The 14,694-nt window shown below is 38.3% G+C and overlaps 1 protein-coding gene across 1 annotated transcript in view; it reads right to left on the bottom strand.

Moving 5' to 3' along the window:
- Positions 1-1,084: 1,084 nt before the first annotated feature.
- Positions 1,085-14,694, bottom strand: part of adamtsl3 (ADAMTS-like 3) — a 200,041-nt gene continuing 186,431 nt past the window's right edge. The window contains exons 28-31 of the mRNA XM_046857561.1: positions 11,374-11,578; positions 10,050-10,156; positions 8,648-8,862; positions 1,085-3,558 (exon numbers count right to left, since the gene is read on the bottom strand). Of these exons, the coding sequence (XP_046713517.1) occupies positions 3,440-3,558; positions 8,648-8,862; positions 10,050-10,156; positions 11,374-11,578 (646 nt within the window). The 3' untranslated portion in view covers positions 1,085-3,439. The remainder of the gene's footprint in view (positions 3,559-8,647; positions 8,863-10,049; positions 10,157-11,373; positions 11,579-14,694) is intronic.

Genomic DNA, 14,694 nt, shown 5'->3' with positions numbered 1-14,694 from the left:
CTTCAAAACCACACCTTGTACATGGTACTACTGTAGTTTGACTTTGGAACTTCGGTTTGCTCATATTCATACTGTAGATAATAATTTATCACACAATCAATCCACCCCAAAACCCAAATTTCAATCTCACTTACCTGCTTATTGGACTTTTATTGCTAGGTTTTTGTTATTGCACAAAATATTTGTCCATTTTTTTTTTTTCTTTTTTGTCTTTTTGCTCAACATTGAATTCTCCCCATCTGTTTTGGACCACAAGTTTGCCCGCTGATCAGGATTGTTAATAAATAATTTATTTACATCTGCCTGGGCCTCAAGACAGCAAAACAACGTGATGCTGGAGGAGTATCATGATTTAGATATGCAGTGTGCACAATCCTGAACTAAAAGCTGTGAGCAACCTTTACTTTTTAGTTAAGTGCAAAAATTAAATACTATATGTATAAAAGTATTGGGACATTTGACTTTCTGAAACTGTAATTACAAAGTAACACAATTTTCTGGCATCTTTTTATGTGGTAGCAATACATTTTCCCTTCACTTGAACTAGGAGACCCAAACATGACAATGTGCACAAAGCCAGCTCCATGAAGATCTGATGTACAGAAGGGATGTTTAATCTTCTTCACACCAGTGTGGGTGCAGGTTTTCATTAACCCAAGCAAGTCCACACCAAATTCTACCTGTTTAAATCGCATGATTTTCACTTTCAATGACTATCATGTGTGGCACTTGATTGGTTGGAATGAAAACCTGCACCCACACTGGCCCTTTGTGGACAAGTATATACACCCCTGGTTTACAGGGATTGTAGTGGAAGATCTCAACCGTACTGAAGATTGGGATGAATTGGAATGCTGACTGCACCCCAGGCCTCCAGGTTTGAATCTCCACATTCCACACATCACATACAAGTGCTCTGGTGTCCTATATAGTGTATGTACAAATATAATATTTTACCAACTGATATATTTCAGCTTCATTTGTCTGCCTTTCTTGTGGCATTGTACTAATGCTAATCATCTAAATCTGAAGAAATGTTATTTGTGCCAAATGAAGAATAAATATAATAATAAATGAAATGATGCTCTTTCTCAAAAATGTTTTTATTGTTATTGTATGCTATAACACAGAAAGGTGTTAAGGATTTCCAGACAGTCCCCTTTCAAAACTCTCACCATCCCAAACACGACACACGTCAGTAGCCAAATACTGCTGTATATCTGTACATGGTTTTTGTATCTATTCAAACGTTTCAAACCGTTGCATGCTTTTAAGTACAGAAGGACACGGTAGCCGACTTATGAATTATCCATGGGAATAAATGATAAGGTTTTTCTGTAGTCTTAAATACGGATTATGATGTAAACTACACTAGCAGGTAAGAAAATAAGTCCCGAATCTCTACACTCAATGTACAATATTGCACTTAAAAAAACACAGTCTGTACAGGAATTCATTTACAATGCAGCACATTTGGTTGAACACGAACACACACACACACACACACGTAAAGAAAGACATAGCAACTGGAGACTCAAGTGTGCTCTTGTGACATTTCAGTCCTTCATACATTAAAGTGATCTACATAATGTCTTCATAACACATGAATAAGCAAAAAATAGTGTTTTAGAAACAGTCATGACTAGTTATAAACCGGTAATGTTGCATATATGCCTGATTGTGTGAAAAATAAGAGACTGTGGTTATATGGTCTCAGTTTTAGATGTTTACTATGGGCAACAGTGTTTTCAACTTTTGTACACTTTTCTGGCTAAAAGCTTCAGAATCTTACTATTTGAAAACTGATTATAAAGGCTTTCAGTACCACTATATACACAATTTGGCTAAAAATATTGGTACACCTGCCTTTTCCAGACACATGTGGTTTCTCGCCAAACTGGTACCACAAATTTAGAGGCACATAACTGTATAGGATGTCTTTAGATACAGTAGAATTGAATATTTACCTTCATCAGAACTAGGAGATTCAGACCAGTCCCAGCATGGCAATGCCCCTGTGCACAAATTGAGCCCTAAGGTTTACGGGGTTGGAGTGGAAGATCTTGAGTGGCCTGCTATAGAGCTCTGATCTCAACCCTATTGAATACCTTTGGAATGAATTGACTGCACCCTGGATCTCCCCACCCTACATCAGTGCCTGCCTACTAACACCTATGTTGCTGAATAGGCACAAATCTCCATAAGCACACTCCAAAACCTAGTGGAACATCTTCCCAGGGGAGTGGAGATTATTATAAGAGCAAATAGGGACTAAATGTGGAATTAGATGCTCAAAGAAATGCATACAAATCTCACAAATTGTGTTCACAAATATTTGTCTATACAGTGTATTTGCACTTCATTGCATGGGTTTTTAAATGCAAAGCAAATTTCTAAAACTTATGACCCACTGAGCTTTAAGACTAAACACTTATTCACACTTATTCGCAGTTCGATGTAGGATGTGCAGTTCGGGCAGCCTAAATCAACAGTCCCTGTCTCTCTAGAATCTTGAGGAAAATTGCTGTGGTAAAACGCAGTATATATGGAGGATCTATAAGCCTTAAAAAGAAAAGAATAATGCACTTTGGATGGTAATGGAATATTTTCCATGCCTGTACGAGCAAAGTCTATTGTGTTTTATGGAATTAAATGTATACAGACCGCCTCCTTTGAAAGGGTGGCAGTTATTCTACTTTTAAGAGAAGTTAATAGTGAAATGGAGGCTGCCTAGTGTTTGTGTGCAACTACTATTATGATAGGGCTTACATTTATTAATTTTTTATTGCATAAAAATGCATTACTTATTCTTTTAAATGTATTTTTTGGTGACTGCATATTTTTACCAATAATGCCAAAAGTTGTTGTTCTCTTGTTCTCAGGCATTCTATCAATCATGCCATCCACTGCTTATATATGTGTTATGAAGTCAATATTTAGGTCAAATAAAGTGTTACACTTAAAATACATTTCGATTTTCATCTACTGTAAGCATCCCTTATGTACACTTCAGCTGTACCTATTTTAGCTTCCCTTCACACATGTGAATGGTCCGATATTCTCTGCTTGGCATCCCGATGATTAAATATAGAGCAAAACACATTTTTTTATTTATAAATTATTCCACAAACGGTGCCGTTAATGAACTTTATATAATGATGAGAGGAAAGAGCTAAATTTGTCTTGTTTTTCTTTGACAGTGGTGAATTGCTAATACACACCCAGAACTTCCTTCAGCCCAGATAGAGGCCCCTTAGTCCAAATTCCATCGAGCATCCACTTAAACTCGGCCATGTCCCAAAAAATGGCACTCTCTCCTCATTTAAGTCCTGGAGTTCTTCCACTTCAGATTTGTTCCACATGTGCTTGGATTGGAAAAAAAGAACAGTGTTCAGGAGCCAGTGTGCTGTTAAAGCTTGTCATGTTCCATCAGCGAGCACTAGATAGTGCCCGAGTCTTCTGAGCAGGACTTGCAGCATCTCTGCGTGTACAGTTCAATCGGACACAACCTGAGGCGTTTTACAACGGCGCAGTAATGTGTCGTATCCTTACACTCATCTATAAGGAGAAGAAAATAAACACAAATATTTATAGACACACAATTAGTCAGGGTCTGAATATGCACATGATGATAATATACATTAAAAAAGGTAAAGGAAGTATATCACCAAGGGACACTGTGCACATAGGAGGTGGTATCAAAGAGTTTCGAGACAAGCTCTGTTTACAAGAAAGTAATTTATTTATCTGTGTTTATACACCATCACCTTTAATATAGTCCCCTTGCACAACAATATAGCACCCCCAGAGTTCTTGCCACTTCTGGAATATGTCCTAGAAGCCTTCATTTCGACGTGTGTCAAGCACCTTCTGGATCTCCGCAATGGTGTCAATACGGTGAACTGGACTTTGATGAAGAGGGCAAAATTCGCAATAGCCGAATCTGGCGGAGAAAGTGAGATCATGTGGATTGTTCTCCGATGATCATCGTGCACAAGTTTCCGATTGGTTTTGACATTTTCAGGGGTTGAGCTTGTTGAAGGTCTTCCTGAGCTCTAGTCGTCTTCCAGTCATGTTCTTCCGCTACTGAAGCGCCCCTCAAAACACCTCAAACGACTCGTTGCAGCATCTCCGTATGTCAAACGTACGTCATGTCAAAAGCCTCTGTGATTTGCTCAGTCTCACGTAGATTTTCACGTTTGCTCTTTGTTCTAACTTGCTGCCCATGATGAAATCACAGATGTGGTAACACACGTGGTCAGAATAGCACCATTAATCTCGAAATTTTTTGATACCACCTTGTTACTAACTAACACTAAGCAGTCTTACTGTTTGATTAATTTCTATTGATTTCGGATTGAATTCTAAGTAAATCTCATTTGTGTAAAAACCCAGTTTTCTGGATTTTCTAGATTTCTAAATATATTTGAATGGTCACAGTTTTGCCCCAGCTCATGACAACCATTACAACAGCAAACAGTTTTAATCAGAGATAGAGTTTTGAGTGTTTTTAACATCTCCATGAGGTAACTCGGACACCAGGCAGACCCAGATGCTTTGAATACGATGTACCGCAAACGAATGTCATTTTGCATTGGAACTTACTTCAAAATACACCCAAACATTACTTGAATATATCATTTGTTGGTGTTTTAATCTCCCTTATATCACTGAGATTCATAACTGAAATCCTCTTCCCTCATTTCACATTATTTATGGGTTATACTATGCCCAAGGTCTAAATTCATTTATTTTTCTTTTTTTACATTGTACAAATAATGCTAACATGAATGAAAATTAGTAAAAGGTTTGAAAAACATGGTTGTTTTGTTCTCCTGTGGAACTCAGCACTAGCTGCATGCTTACAATAAAGCTATTCTTTTTCAGGGTTGTCAGGTCTGCTGTATTAAAATACTCTTTTTTTTCCACATGGTTTTGTTATTTTATTTTATTATCCAGTTAATAAAATGCAATAAAATCCCTTGGTAAATGGTGTAACTTGGCCTGAGGTTTCGAAGTATATGACAGGCTTGTTTTTGTTGGATGGTGGTGGTGACAGGGCAGAGAGAGACGCAAGTTCTCAAAGAATTGGCAAGTGAATTTCATGAGGAAAAAGAATATGTCTGTATTCGAGTGAAGGGTCGCTGGGTATTAATACAAACTTATTCTGATTACTTTTTGTCCTATGAAGATACATTCTTATCCTGGTGTAAGTGGCATCTTCCAAGATGTAAATCATCCGCTAAATCCTTCAGAGTCTGCAAATTCATTGAACACCATTAAAAAAAGGTATTTCATAATGTCTTTACCACCAAGATTGAGTATCTTCAGTACTGGAACTTCTTCAGATACTTGTGAAGAAACCCAGCAAAGCAATACTGCAGGTTTGTACATTGCTTACTATTGCAAGTCATTCCGGAGTTCAAATGGCATTTCTCTCGGCTGCATGAGAAACAGGAGAAAGGCGATGAAAAGGCGAAAAACGCAGGATGAAAGATGTTTGTTGGGTTGAGTTTATACAACCCTGTCAGCGGTGTTGTTAGAAAGAGCTGAAGCTTCAACTGCATAAAGAAATGGCTCATATTTGGAAAGCGGCTGAGGTAAAAGTGCTTCGTTTTTTTCTCTGTACTTTATACACCAGATTGGATGGCAAAATCGACCTGCACTTTACTGAGCTTGTTATTGGTGAGCAGATGTTGTGGTTAGAAAGTCTTTTTTTTTTTTCTTTAAATGGCCTTTATGAAAGTTGATGAATTAACTCCAGCTGAGAATGATGAGTGTACCCCATTTTCCCTCTAAGAAGTTCTGATCGGCTTCACAGTCTCCAGCCTGCCTGTTAGTGTTGGTTGTGTTTCAGACAGTTCAATTCTGTTTTATATAACAGCCTTTACATCAAACTGCCTTTAAAAAATCTTGAAGGTATGATTGTTTTTTTTTCATTCGGTTTAAATCGAGGGCACAATATGCTAGAATATCAAATGACTAGATATGGTCGAGGTCCAGATACGGATCGAGCAAAGAATTTCAATGGACTGACCTGAGAACCTATATGAAGCTGATAAATAAAAAAGTCAAGGCAATGTTCAGAGGCTCTAAACATGATCCGCTACGGCTTCTGTTGCAGATCTTTTGCTGCAGCAAATCCTGTGCATATCGTATAGCTATGAACTAGCTACAGAAACAAGAACTATGCTTAAAAGACTTTTATAGACTTTCACATTATTTTATTAATAACCTCTGATTAGAAAACTGACAATGTGGCAACATTATTTAAATAAAAATTGACAATAAAAACAGACGGGTCTAACGCATCAGAAATCTTAACATGAGGTTCCAGTGAAGTAGAAGCTTGATGGTTCAAGATGATTTACTTTTGATTAGAAAATTCTGATTGAGATCAAGGCCCAATTATGACCCAATTGCATTGGAAAGGTACAGATCTGGTTATAATATACAGTGAGGAAAATATGAACACCCTGCTATTTTGCAAGTTCTCCCACTTAGAAATCATGGAGGGGTCTGAAATTGTCATCGTAGGTGCATGTCCACTGTGAGAGACATAATCTAAAAAAAAAAAAATCCAGAAATCAAATCACAATATATGATTTTTAAACTATTTATTTGTATGATACAGCTGCAAATAAGTATTTGAACACCTGTCTATCAGCTAGAATTCTGACCCTCGAAGACCTGTTAGTCTGCCTTTAAAATGTCCACCTCCACTACATTTATTATCCTAAATTAGATGCACCTGTTTGAGGTCGTTAGCTGCATAAAGACACCTGTCCACCCCATACAATCAGTAAGAATCCAACTACTAACATGACCAAGACCAAAGAGCTGTCCAAAGACACTAGAGACAAAATTGTACACCTCCACAAGGCTGAAAAGGGCTACGGGGAAATTGGCAAGCAGTTTGGTGAAAAAAGGTCCACTGTTGGAGCAATCATTACAAAATGGAAGAAGCTAAACATGACTGTCAATCTCCCTCGGACTGGGGCTCCATGCAAGATCTCACCTCGTGGGGTCTCAATGATCCTAAGGAAGGCGAAATCAGCCCAGAACTACACGGGAGGAGCTGGTCAATGACCTGAAAAGAGCTGAGACCACCGTTTCCAAAGTTACTGTTGGTAATACACTAAGACATCATGGTTTGAAATCATGCATAGCACGGAAGGTTCCCCTGCTTAAACCAGCACATGTCCAGGCATGTCTTAAGTTTGCCAATGACCATTTGGATGATCCAGAAGAGTCATGGGAGAAAGTCATGTGGTCAGATGAGACCAAAATAGAACTTTTGGGTCATAATTCCACTAAACGTGTTTGGAGGAAGAAGAATGATGAGTACCATCCAAGAACACCATCCCTACTGTGAAGCATGGGGGTGGTAGCATCATGCTTTGGGGTTGTTTTTCTGCACATGGGACAGGGCGACTGCACTGTATTAAGGAGAGGATGACCGGGGCCATGTATTGCGAGATTTTGGGAACAACCTCCTTCCCTCAGTTAGAGCATTGAAGATGGGTCGAGGCTGGGTCTTCCAACATGACAATGACCCGAAGCACACAGCCAGGATAACCAAGGAGTGGCTCTGTAAGAAGCATATCAAGGTTCTGGCGTGGCCTAGCCAGTCTCAGACCTAAACCCAATAGAGAATCTTTGGAGGAGCTCAAACTCCGTGTTTCTCAGCGACAGGCCAGAAACCTGACTGATCTAGAGAAGATCTGTGTGGAGGAGTGGGCTAAAATCCCTCCTGCAGTGTGTGCAAACCTGGTGAAAAACTACAGGAAACGTTTGACCTCTGTAATTGCAAACAAAGGCTACTGTACCAAATATTAACATTGACTTTCTCAGGTGTTCAAATACTTATTTGCAGCTGTATCATACAAATAAATAGTTGAAAAATCATACATTGTGATTTCTGGATTTTTTTTTTTAGATTATGTCTCTCACAGTGGCCATGCACCTACGATGACAATTTCAGACCCCTCCATGATTTCTAAGTGGGAGAACTTGCAAAATAGCAGGGTGTTCAAATATTTATTTTCCTCACTGTATATTTTACTGGCACAGCAATCAAGCCCAGGTTATCTCATAGCAGCACTCTGACAGCACACCAGAGCTCGTCAGTCAGATCAGACTACATGGGCCAACCTTCGCTTTCCATGGGCTGTCCATGACCCTGTCGCCGGTTCACTACTGTTGCATCCTTGGAAGACTTTTGATTGATACTGACCACTGCAGTCCGGGAACACACCACAGGAGCTACAGTTTTAGAGATGACAATGGCTAGACGACATCACAATTTGGCCCTTGTCTAACTCGCTCAAATCCTTACACTTGCCCAGTTTTCCTGCTTCTAACACATTAACTTTCAGGACAACATTTTCATTTGCTGCCTAATATGTTATAATGTTATAATGTCATAATGTCTGGTCAGCGTATGTGTGTATGATAAAGAGGGCATACAAGAAAAACTAAGTCTAAAAACACTATATCTTGTACACACTTGGCAAAATAATAATAAAATACTGGTAGAACTGCTGATTTAAGGCATTCATTCATTTAGTCAGGCAAGCAGGAGGACAACCAGGACAGTGAAGATAATGTGACGCAGAGATATGGAAAGGTGAAAAATCGAACATACTGCCACAGGAAGTGATGTTGCAGTGTTGCCAGGTGACAGGCCGACGCTGCCAGGCGCAGTGGAGGTCAGGGTGGGTCTTATTGTTATGGTGATGTACGCATTCAACCCTGCGTGACTGGAAGCCACTTCCACAGGTTGCAGTGCACATTCGCCATGGCGACACCCTCCAGTAAACGTCGCACGTTTCTGACGTGCAGTTCTTTACCGAAGATGGTCTGAGAACAAAGAGTGTAAGTCAGAGCATGTACGCGATTCTGAGCAAAGAATCCCCCTTACAAAGAATTCAACAGTCTAGAATTTTTATGTTAGGTGTTTATTCCAACAGAGAGAGAATAAAAAAATAAAATAAAAAAAAAAATAAAAACATTAAAGAAAGGTTATAAAGTAATTTGTATTTGATTAAGTGAAATAAGTACCGTAATTTCCGGACTATTAAGCGCACCCACTGAATTTGACAAAGATTTTTATTTTGAACATAACTAATCCGCACCTGTCCATAAGCCGCAGGTGTCTACATTAAAACTAATGAACTTTACACAGGCTTTAATGAAAGACAGTGTCTGTTACATGGCTTGTATCTAAACAGTAGCCTACCAAGAAAGTCATTGTTCACTGTCTTCCTCCTTCCTTTCACAACAATTTCTTTCGGAAGTTTATCTTTTGGCATCGTTGTGCGTTTAAAAATCACCATCCGTGAAGCTTTTCTCCTGATGCCGTGCAGCTCAGAACACAGGTGAAGTGTGTTTTTTCATGCCCGGTCGTTTTCAGCGTGACGAATGATTCGCATTTCCTGTTGACAGTCCGAGTGAGCGGCAGGTCAAACATCAGAGAACCCTCATCCATATTTATGATGTGGTGCAACCCCCGTTCAGTGGGAGCACATCTGATTTAATATAAAGAGTTTCATTGGTTCACCTGAACACGTTCGGCAATTTAATTGGTCTAATGTTATGGGGCTCAGTTTTTTGGCTTGAAGTTTGTGAAACCGGGAAAAACCCAGGAAAAATCCATAAATTAGCCGCTTCATTGTTTAAGCTGCGGGGTTCAAATCGTGGGGAAAAAGTAGCGGCTTATAGTCCAAAAAAAAAAAGGTATTTGATCCAGTAACAAATTAGCAACAATTCTGACCAAATTAGTCCTGTCCCTTTAAGAAAGTTAAAATAATATACTTTTTTTTTTTTTCTGGATTTTTTAAAATATTTTTTCTCTTTCTGTTAAAATAACCCTACCATAAAAATTCTGTTTATTACTTTGTAAGGGGGTACATAAAGGGGGTTTATAAAATCAGCAGCAATTCCCCCACTGTATATGTATATGTGTATGTGTGTGCGTGTGTGTGTGTGTGTGTGTGTGTGTGTGTGTGTGTGTGTGAGAGATATATATAAGAAAATTTAACACAAACCGTTCTCTGGGGTCACAGGCTGTGTTGGAGTCTGAGCTGTTCAGTTGCTTACACATCACTGTTCTTCTCTGAGTCGCCACAGCTGGGCCGACACAACGACCAGAACACTGGACACAAACCATCCCACATTTAAGGTTTATGCAATTATATTATACGCACATTGCCTGATTTGATAAAGCATTGCATGCATACTGGTTGATAATAGACACAATACCACTTTGCATCATTCGTAAATGTTACTTTAAATATACTTTTCTACATAAAAGTACAAATTTCTACATATAATGACGGGCTGCGCCAAAGCAATTCAATACACTTTGCCCCAGATGTGTGATTTACTAAGACTGAAAGTAACTCGGGAACAGCCATTACATCTAAAACTTATCTATTTCTCTGGTGAGCAGGTATTACATTTCCAGAAACCAATTTGAAAACTCAATTCTATCATTTACAAACTCTAAATATGATAAAAATTTGCCTAAAAAAAGACATAATATCAAAATCTTTCAAAATTATAACTCGACATTAGAGTAAGAAGGAAGGGAAGAGAAGAAAAAAAGGACAGGTCAGGTCAAGGCAGGGCAGGAAACGTTCGGAAAAAATTGAATAAGATATGGCATTACAGAACAGGCAGAACAGGACAGAGCAAGGCAGGACAAAGTATGACAGGAAAGGTAAGATAGGACGAGCAGGACAGGACAGAAAAGAGCAGAACAGGACAGGAAAGATAGGACGAGCAGGACAGGTCAGGACAGGACAGGATGTGCCCCAAAGAGTGGGAGCTTGCTGATGCTGGGGCTGAACCCTGACCTTCCAATCAATAACCCAGAGACTTAACCACTACCACTTTTTTAATAGGATAGAATAATATAGGGCAGGACAGGACAGGACAGGACAGGACAGGACAGGACAGGACAGGAAAAGGAAAGGACAGGAAAAGGAAAGGACAGGAAAAGGAAAGGAAAGAAAGGAAAGGAAATGGAAGGAAAGGAAAGGAAATTGAAGGAATATAATAAAACAATGGAAAGAAGTAGGGAAGGACAGTAAAATAGTGAAATAGTATGCTAAATGTTCCACAGTGTTTCACCACGTTGACTGCTTCTGTCTCCTAATAAATAACAGAAGTTTCTGTATAATACACACTAGAGACTTACAGTTAAATATAAGAGCTTACATTCACAAAAGTTTCCAAGTGGAATCCATTTACCCTGCTAGAACCATAGAACTCTTGAGGAACCATTTTTTTATCGAGGATATTTCTCTATTTCTCTTTCCTAGGAGCACACAGTAGAGCTTTGAAGTGGGTCAGTAATATTAGATCTACCTGTCCCCAGGGGCCCCTGATCCACTCAGCACAAGCTTCTGAAACACACGGCTCTCTGTGTTCAGGGCGTAATGTTTCTTCACACGCTGCGTCGGCTAAAACCTGAACGCTCCCGCTGGCCTCCAGACGCTGACATGACACCCGCCTCTGCCGGAAACCGCGACCACATGACGTGGAGCATTTCGACCACACGGTGGAACCCCAGCTGGGAGAAATCCACAATACACACTCTTAGCACATATCCAATTTAGGCTTGTATTTAATCCAGACCATTTTGAGATTTCATTTAGATTTAAAAAGCATCTGACACAGTGATTCTGGTCAAACAATTTCGCAGAAGAACACATTTTTACCCTTTCTGCCCAAAAACATTTGGTTTATTGACAATAACAGTTTGAGTCTGATATGATGAAGCAGAGAATACACAATATATGTTACAGATACTGTCTGCGTGAACTGTTTGGCCATGTTTTCTTGTGTCTGCGTGGCTTTCAGCAGGGTTCTCTGGTTTCCTCCCAACTCCCAAAAAACATGCAGTTAACTGGACTAAGATGAATTGACCTTTTGTGAAAAACTGTATTAATGTGTATGTGGACCTGCGATGGATTGATATTTAGCGTTAGCGTTAAGCTTTGTATAACACACACACCTGCCAATATAAATCGAAGAAGTTACTAAAAGTGAAAGAGTGAATGATTTATACTACAGTGCTGTTGAATCCTTGAACCTAATTGGGTTAGAGTTGTGTTCTAGTGCTAATTGTTATTGTTTCTGTGTCAGTGGCTAATACACAGGGAGTTTAATGGTTGAAGTGCCACGTAATATATGATTTATAAATGTTTTGGTGCAACCTGGTGGAACTAAAAGGAAATATTAATTTGAAGCTAAGTCGATATGAATCTGGACATCTTCGATAATGTTAATTTTCACAATCTTTTGTGAGATCTTTTTTATAACTCCATAAGGCCATCAAACTATATAACTCCTAGTCCACAATACAGATAATATAGATATAGTTATAGATTTTTAAGCCACACTTATATATTGTTAATATCTTGGGCAATTATGTGCAATAATTTAAGTGCGATAAAAAGAATAATAATTGTTACATGTGCTATAACTCGCAGCACATTTCTATGAAAAAAATTATATAGCCATGTCACACGTCAAAAAGAAAAGAGGATGATGTACTGCGGTTTGTTGTCCCAGTCATGCAATTTTGAGATTACATCACATAATTACATTTTTGTTCAAAGGAAACAGAATATTCACTCATAATTGCTTCAAAGACACAAAAAGAAAATGAACAGCAGTTGGTTCTTTTTACGCATACGTAGTATAGGGATGTTTTAGATGTTTCCGTGTGGAACATGGTAATTATCATTAATACAAAAAGAAAAAAAACTTATCTGGAACTATAATGTCCACCTACAATACGACTAAATAGAATTTTCGTGAGCAACACATCATTTTTGTCTAAATTTTTTGCAGAATTATAAATGACCAGTAGGTGGCAGTGTAAAATGTATTGGAGATGAAAGTTTTAAGATGCAGTGAAGCAAATGCGTCTTTATACGAGATAAATATATGAAATATGTATGATGTGTAAAAACAAGCTGCAATGTTCCCACTTTTAAAGACTCAGTCTTACCTTTTGAGGTAAGGTATAAATGTTAACTACTGCATAATTAATAGCATTTGTGAGCGGTAATAAAGGTCAAGGCGGCCCAATTAAACAGAGATTATTTGTAGGTTTTTAGATGTTGGATCGTTTTTGTCTTTTGATTAGGTATTCTGTCTTGTCAAATATACATTTACAAATATTGAGGCTTTTGTCGTATATTAGAAATTAAAATCACACATCTATGGCATTTGCTCATATCCAGAGAGTCTTACAATTATTTTTACAGATATACAGTTAAGGGTTGGTTAAGGGCCTTGCTCAAGAGCCCAGCAGATTTAAACTCATGACCTTCTGATCAGAAGTTTAACATCTTAATCTCTGAGCGACCACCTGCCCAAACTAATACCAAAAGTAAGTTAAAAGTAAAGACTTTTGCAAAAAAAATACGTGAAAACTAACCCCTCTCAAAAAACACAACCTGATAATAACAATTTAAAAACAATAATAACTCTTGTGTGGATGACATTTTTGGGAAAACAGCTGAAAATCACAGTGTAGATAGAAAACATTTTTTAAATAAAATGTCCAGATGCCTGCTATGTCAGCCCTTTAAAAACAGCCATTTTGAAGACATTGACACAATGGTCTAGGTCCCCATACCTCAAAACTAGTTGAACGTCCATGCCTAGTATTGGATTTAAAACTTTGATTTATGTTACATGAATTACTCAAGTACGTATGCAATATGTGGCATTGTTACCTGTAAAACAAATGACAAAAGAACATCACAGACATTAAATAATGGATAGGAGCCATTTTGAAGCTGGAACAATTTCCTGAGTTCACTGTGCATAATCATCAGGAGAAGTGCTGACATGTCTTTACTTTAGAACTACATTAGCCTCATGATTGATTGTCTACATTTGAAGTAAAAAGAAAACAGTGCATTTTATTTTTGGATGAACTCCTACTTCATGATATAATCTCTCAAAAGTGAGAAAACACAATGGACTCATTTTATTTGATTGACGAGCCTCTGAAGTGTTTGTCCAACCCCCTGGGAAGGCTGAGGTGAAAATGGGATGACAGATGAGTTTTTTTAACAGGTTGGTCAGCTATGTCTGAGCTGTAGCTCTCAGGTTTGGCCTGCATATGAACCACTGTCTAAGATCTATAAAGTCATCTATCATCTGCTGGGGATTTATTTAAGACAGAATGTGTATGCCACTACATTTTAGCTTGAATTTGGCTGAGGGTGTTGTGGTCAGGACTTCACATAATTCCAGTCCTTGGTCAATTTAGTCTTACTGGATGTGTAACTGGATGATTACAAGCAATACTTGCATGACCTTGTACAAACTTGCATGAACACATTCCTTGTGTACTATATGAGCTAGACAAAATCTAATGATTGCAAACAGTATTTACATGATTCCAATGACAAAATAAAAATGGAAACATTTTATGGCTACTAAAATACTGACTTAAGTTTTAATTCATTCAGACATCTTGAATAAGCATTTTATTTTTGTCGGAGTCAAGGCTGATCTCGAAGCCGATCTTGGGAATGTCAGGCATGTTGCGGTCATCACAATGAACACGTTAAATGAAATTCAGAGTATCTGACCTGAATACTGGGACAATTTAAGAGTCTAAAGAGACCAGAGAACATACATAGACAATATATTTATACATAT

The sequence above is a fragment of the Silurus meridionalis genome, chromosome 9 (genome assembly GCF_014805685.1).
Source record: "Silurus meridionalis isolate SWU-2019-XX chromosome 9, ASM1480568v1, whole genome shotgun sequence".
NCBI classification, from domain to species: Eukaryota; Metazoa; Chordata; class Actinopteri; order Siluriformes; family Siluridae; genus Silurus; species Silurus meridionalis.
Note: the sequence above shows the minus strand (reverse complement) of the source record. Positions and strands in the feature narration are given on the sequence as shown.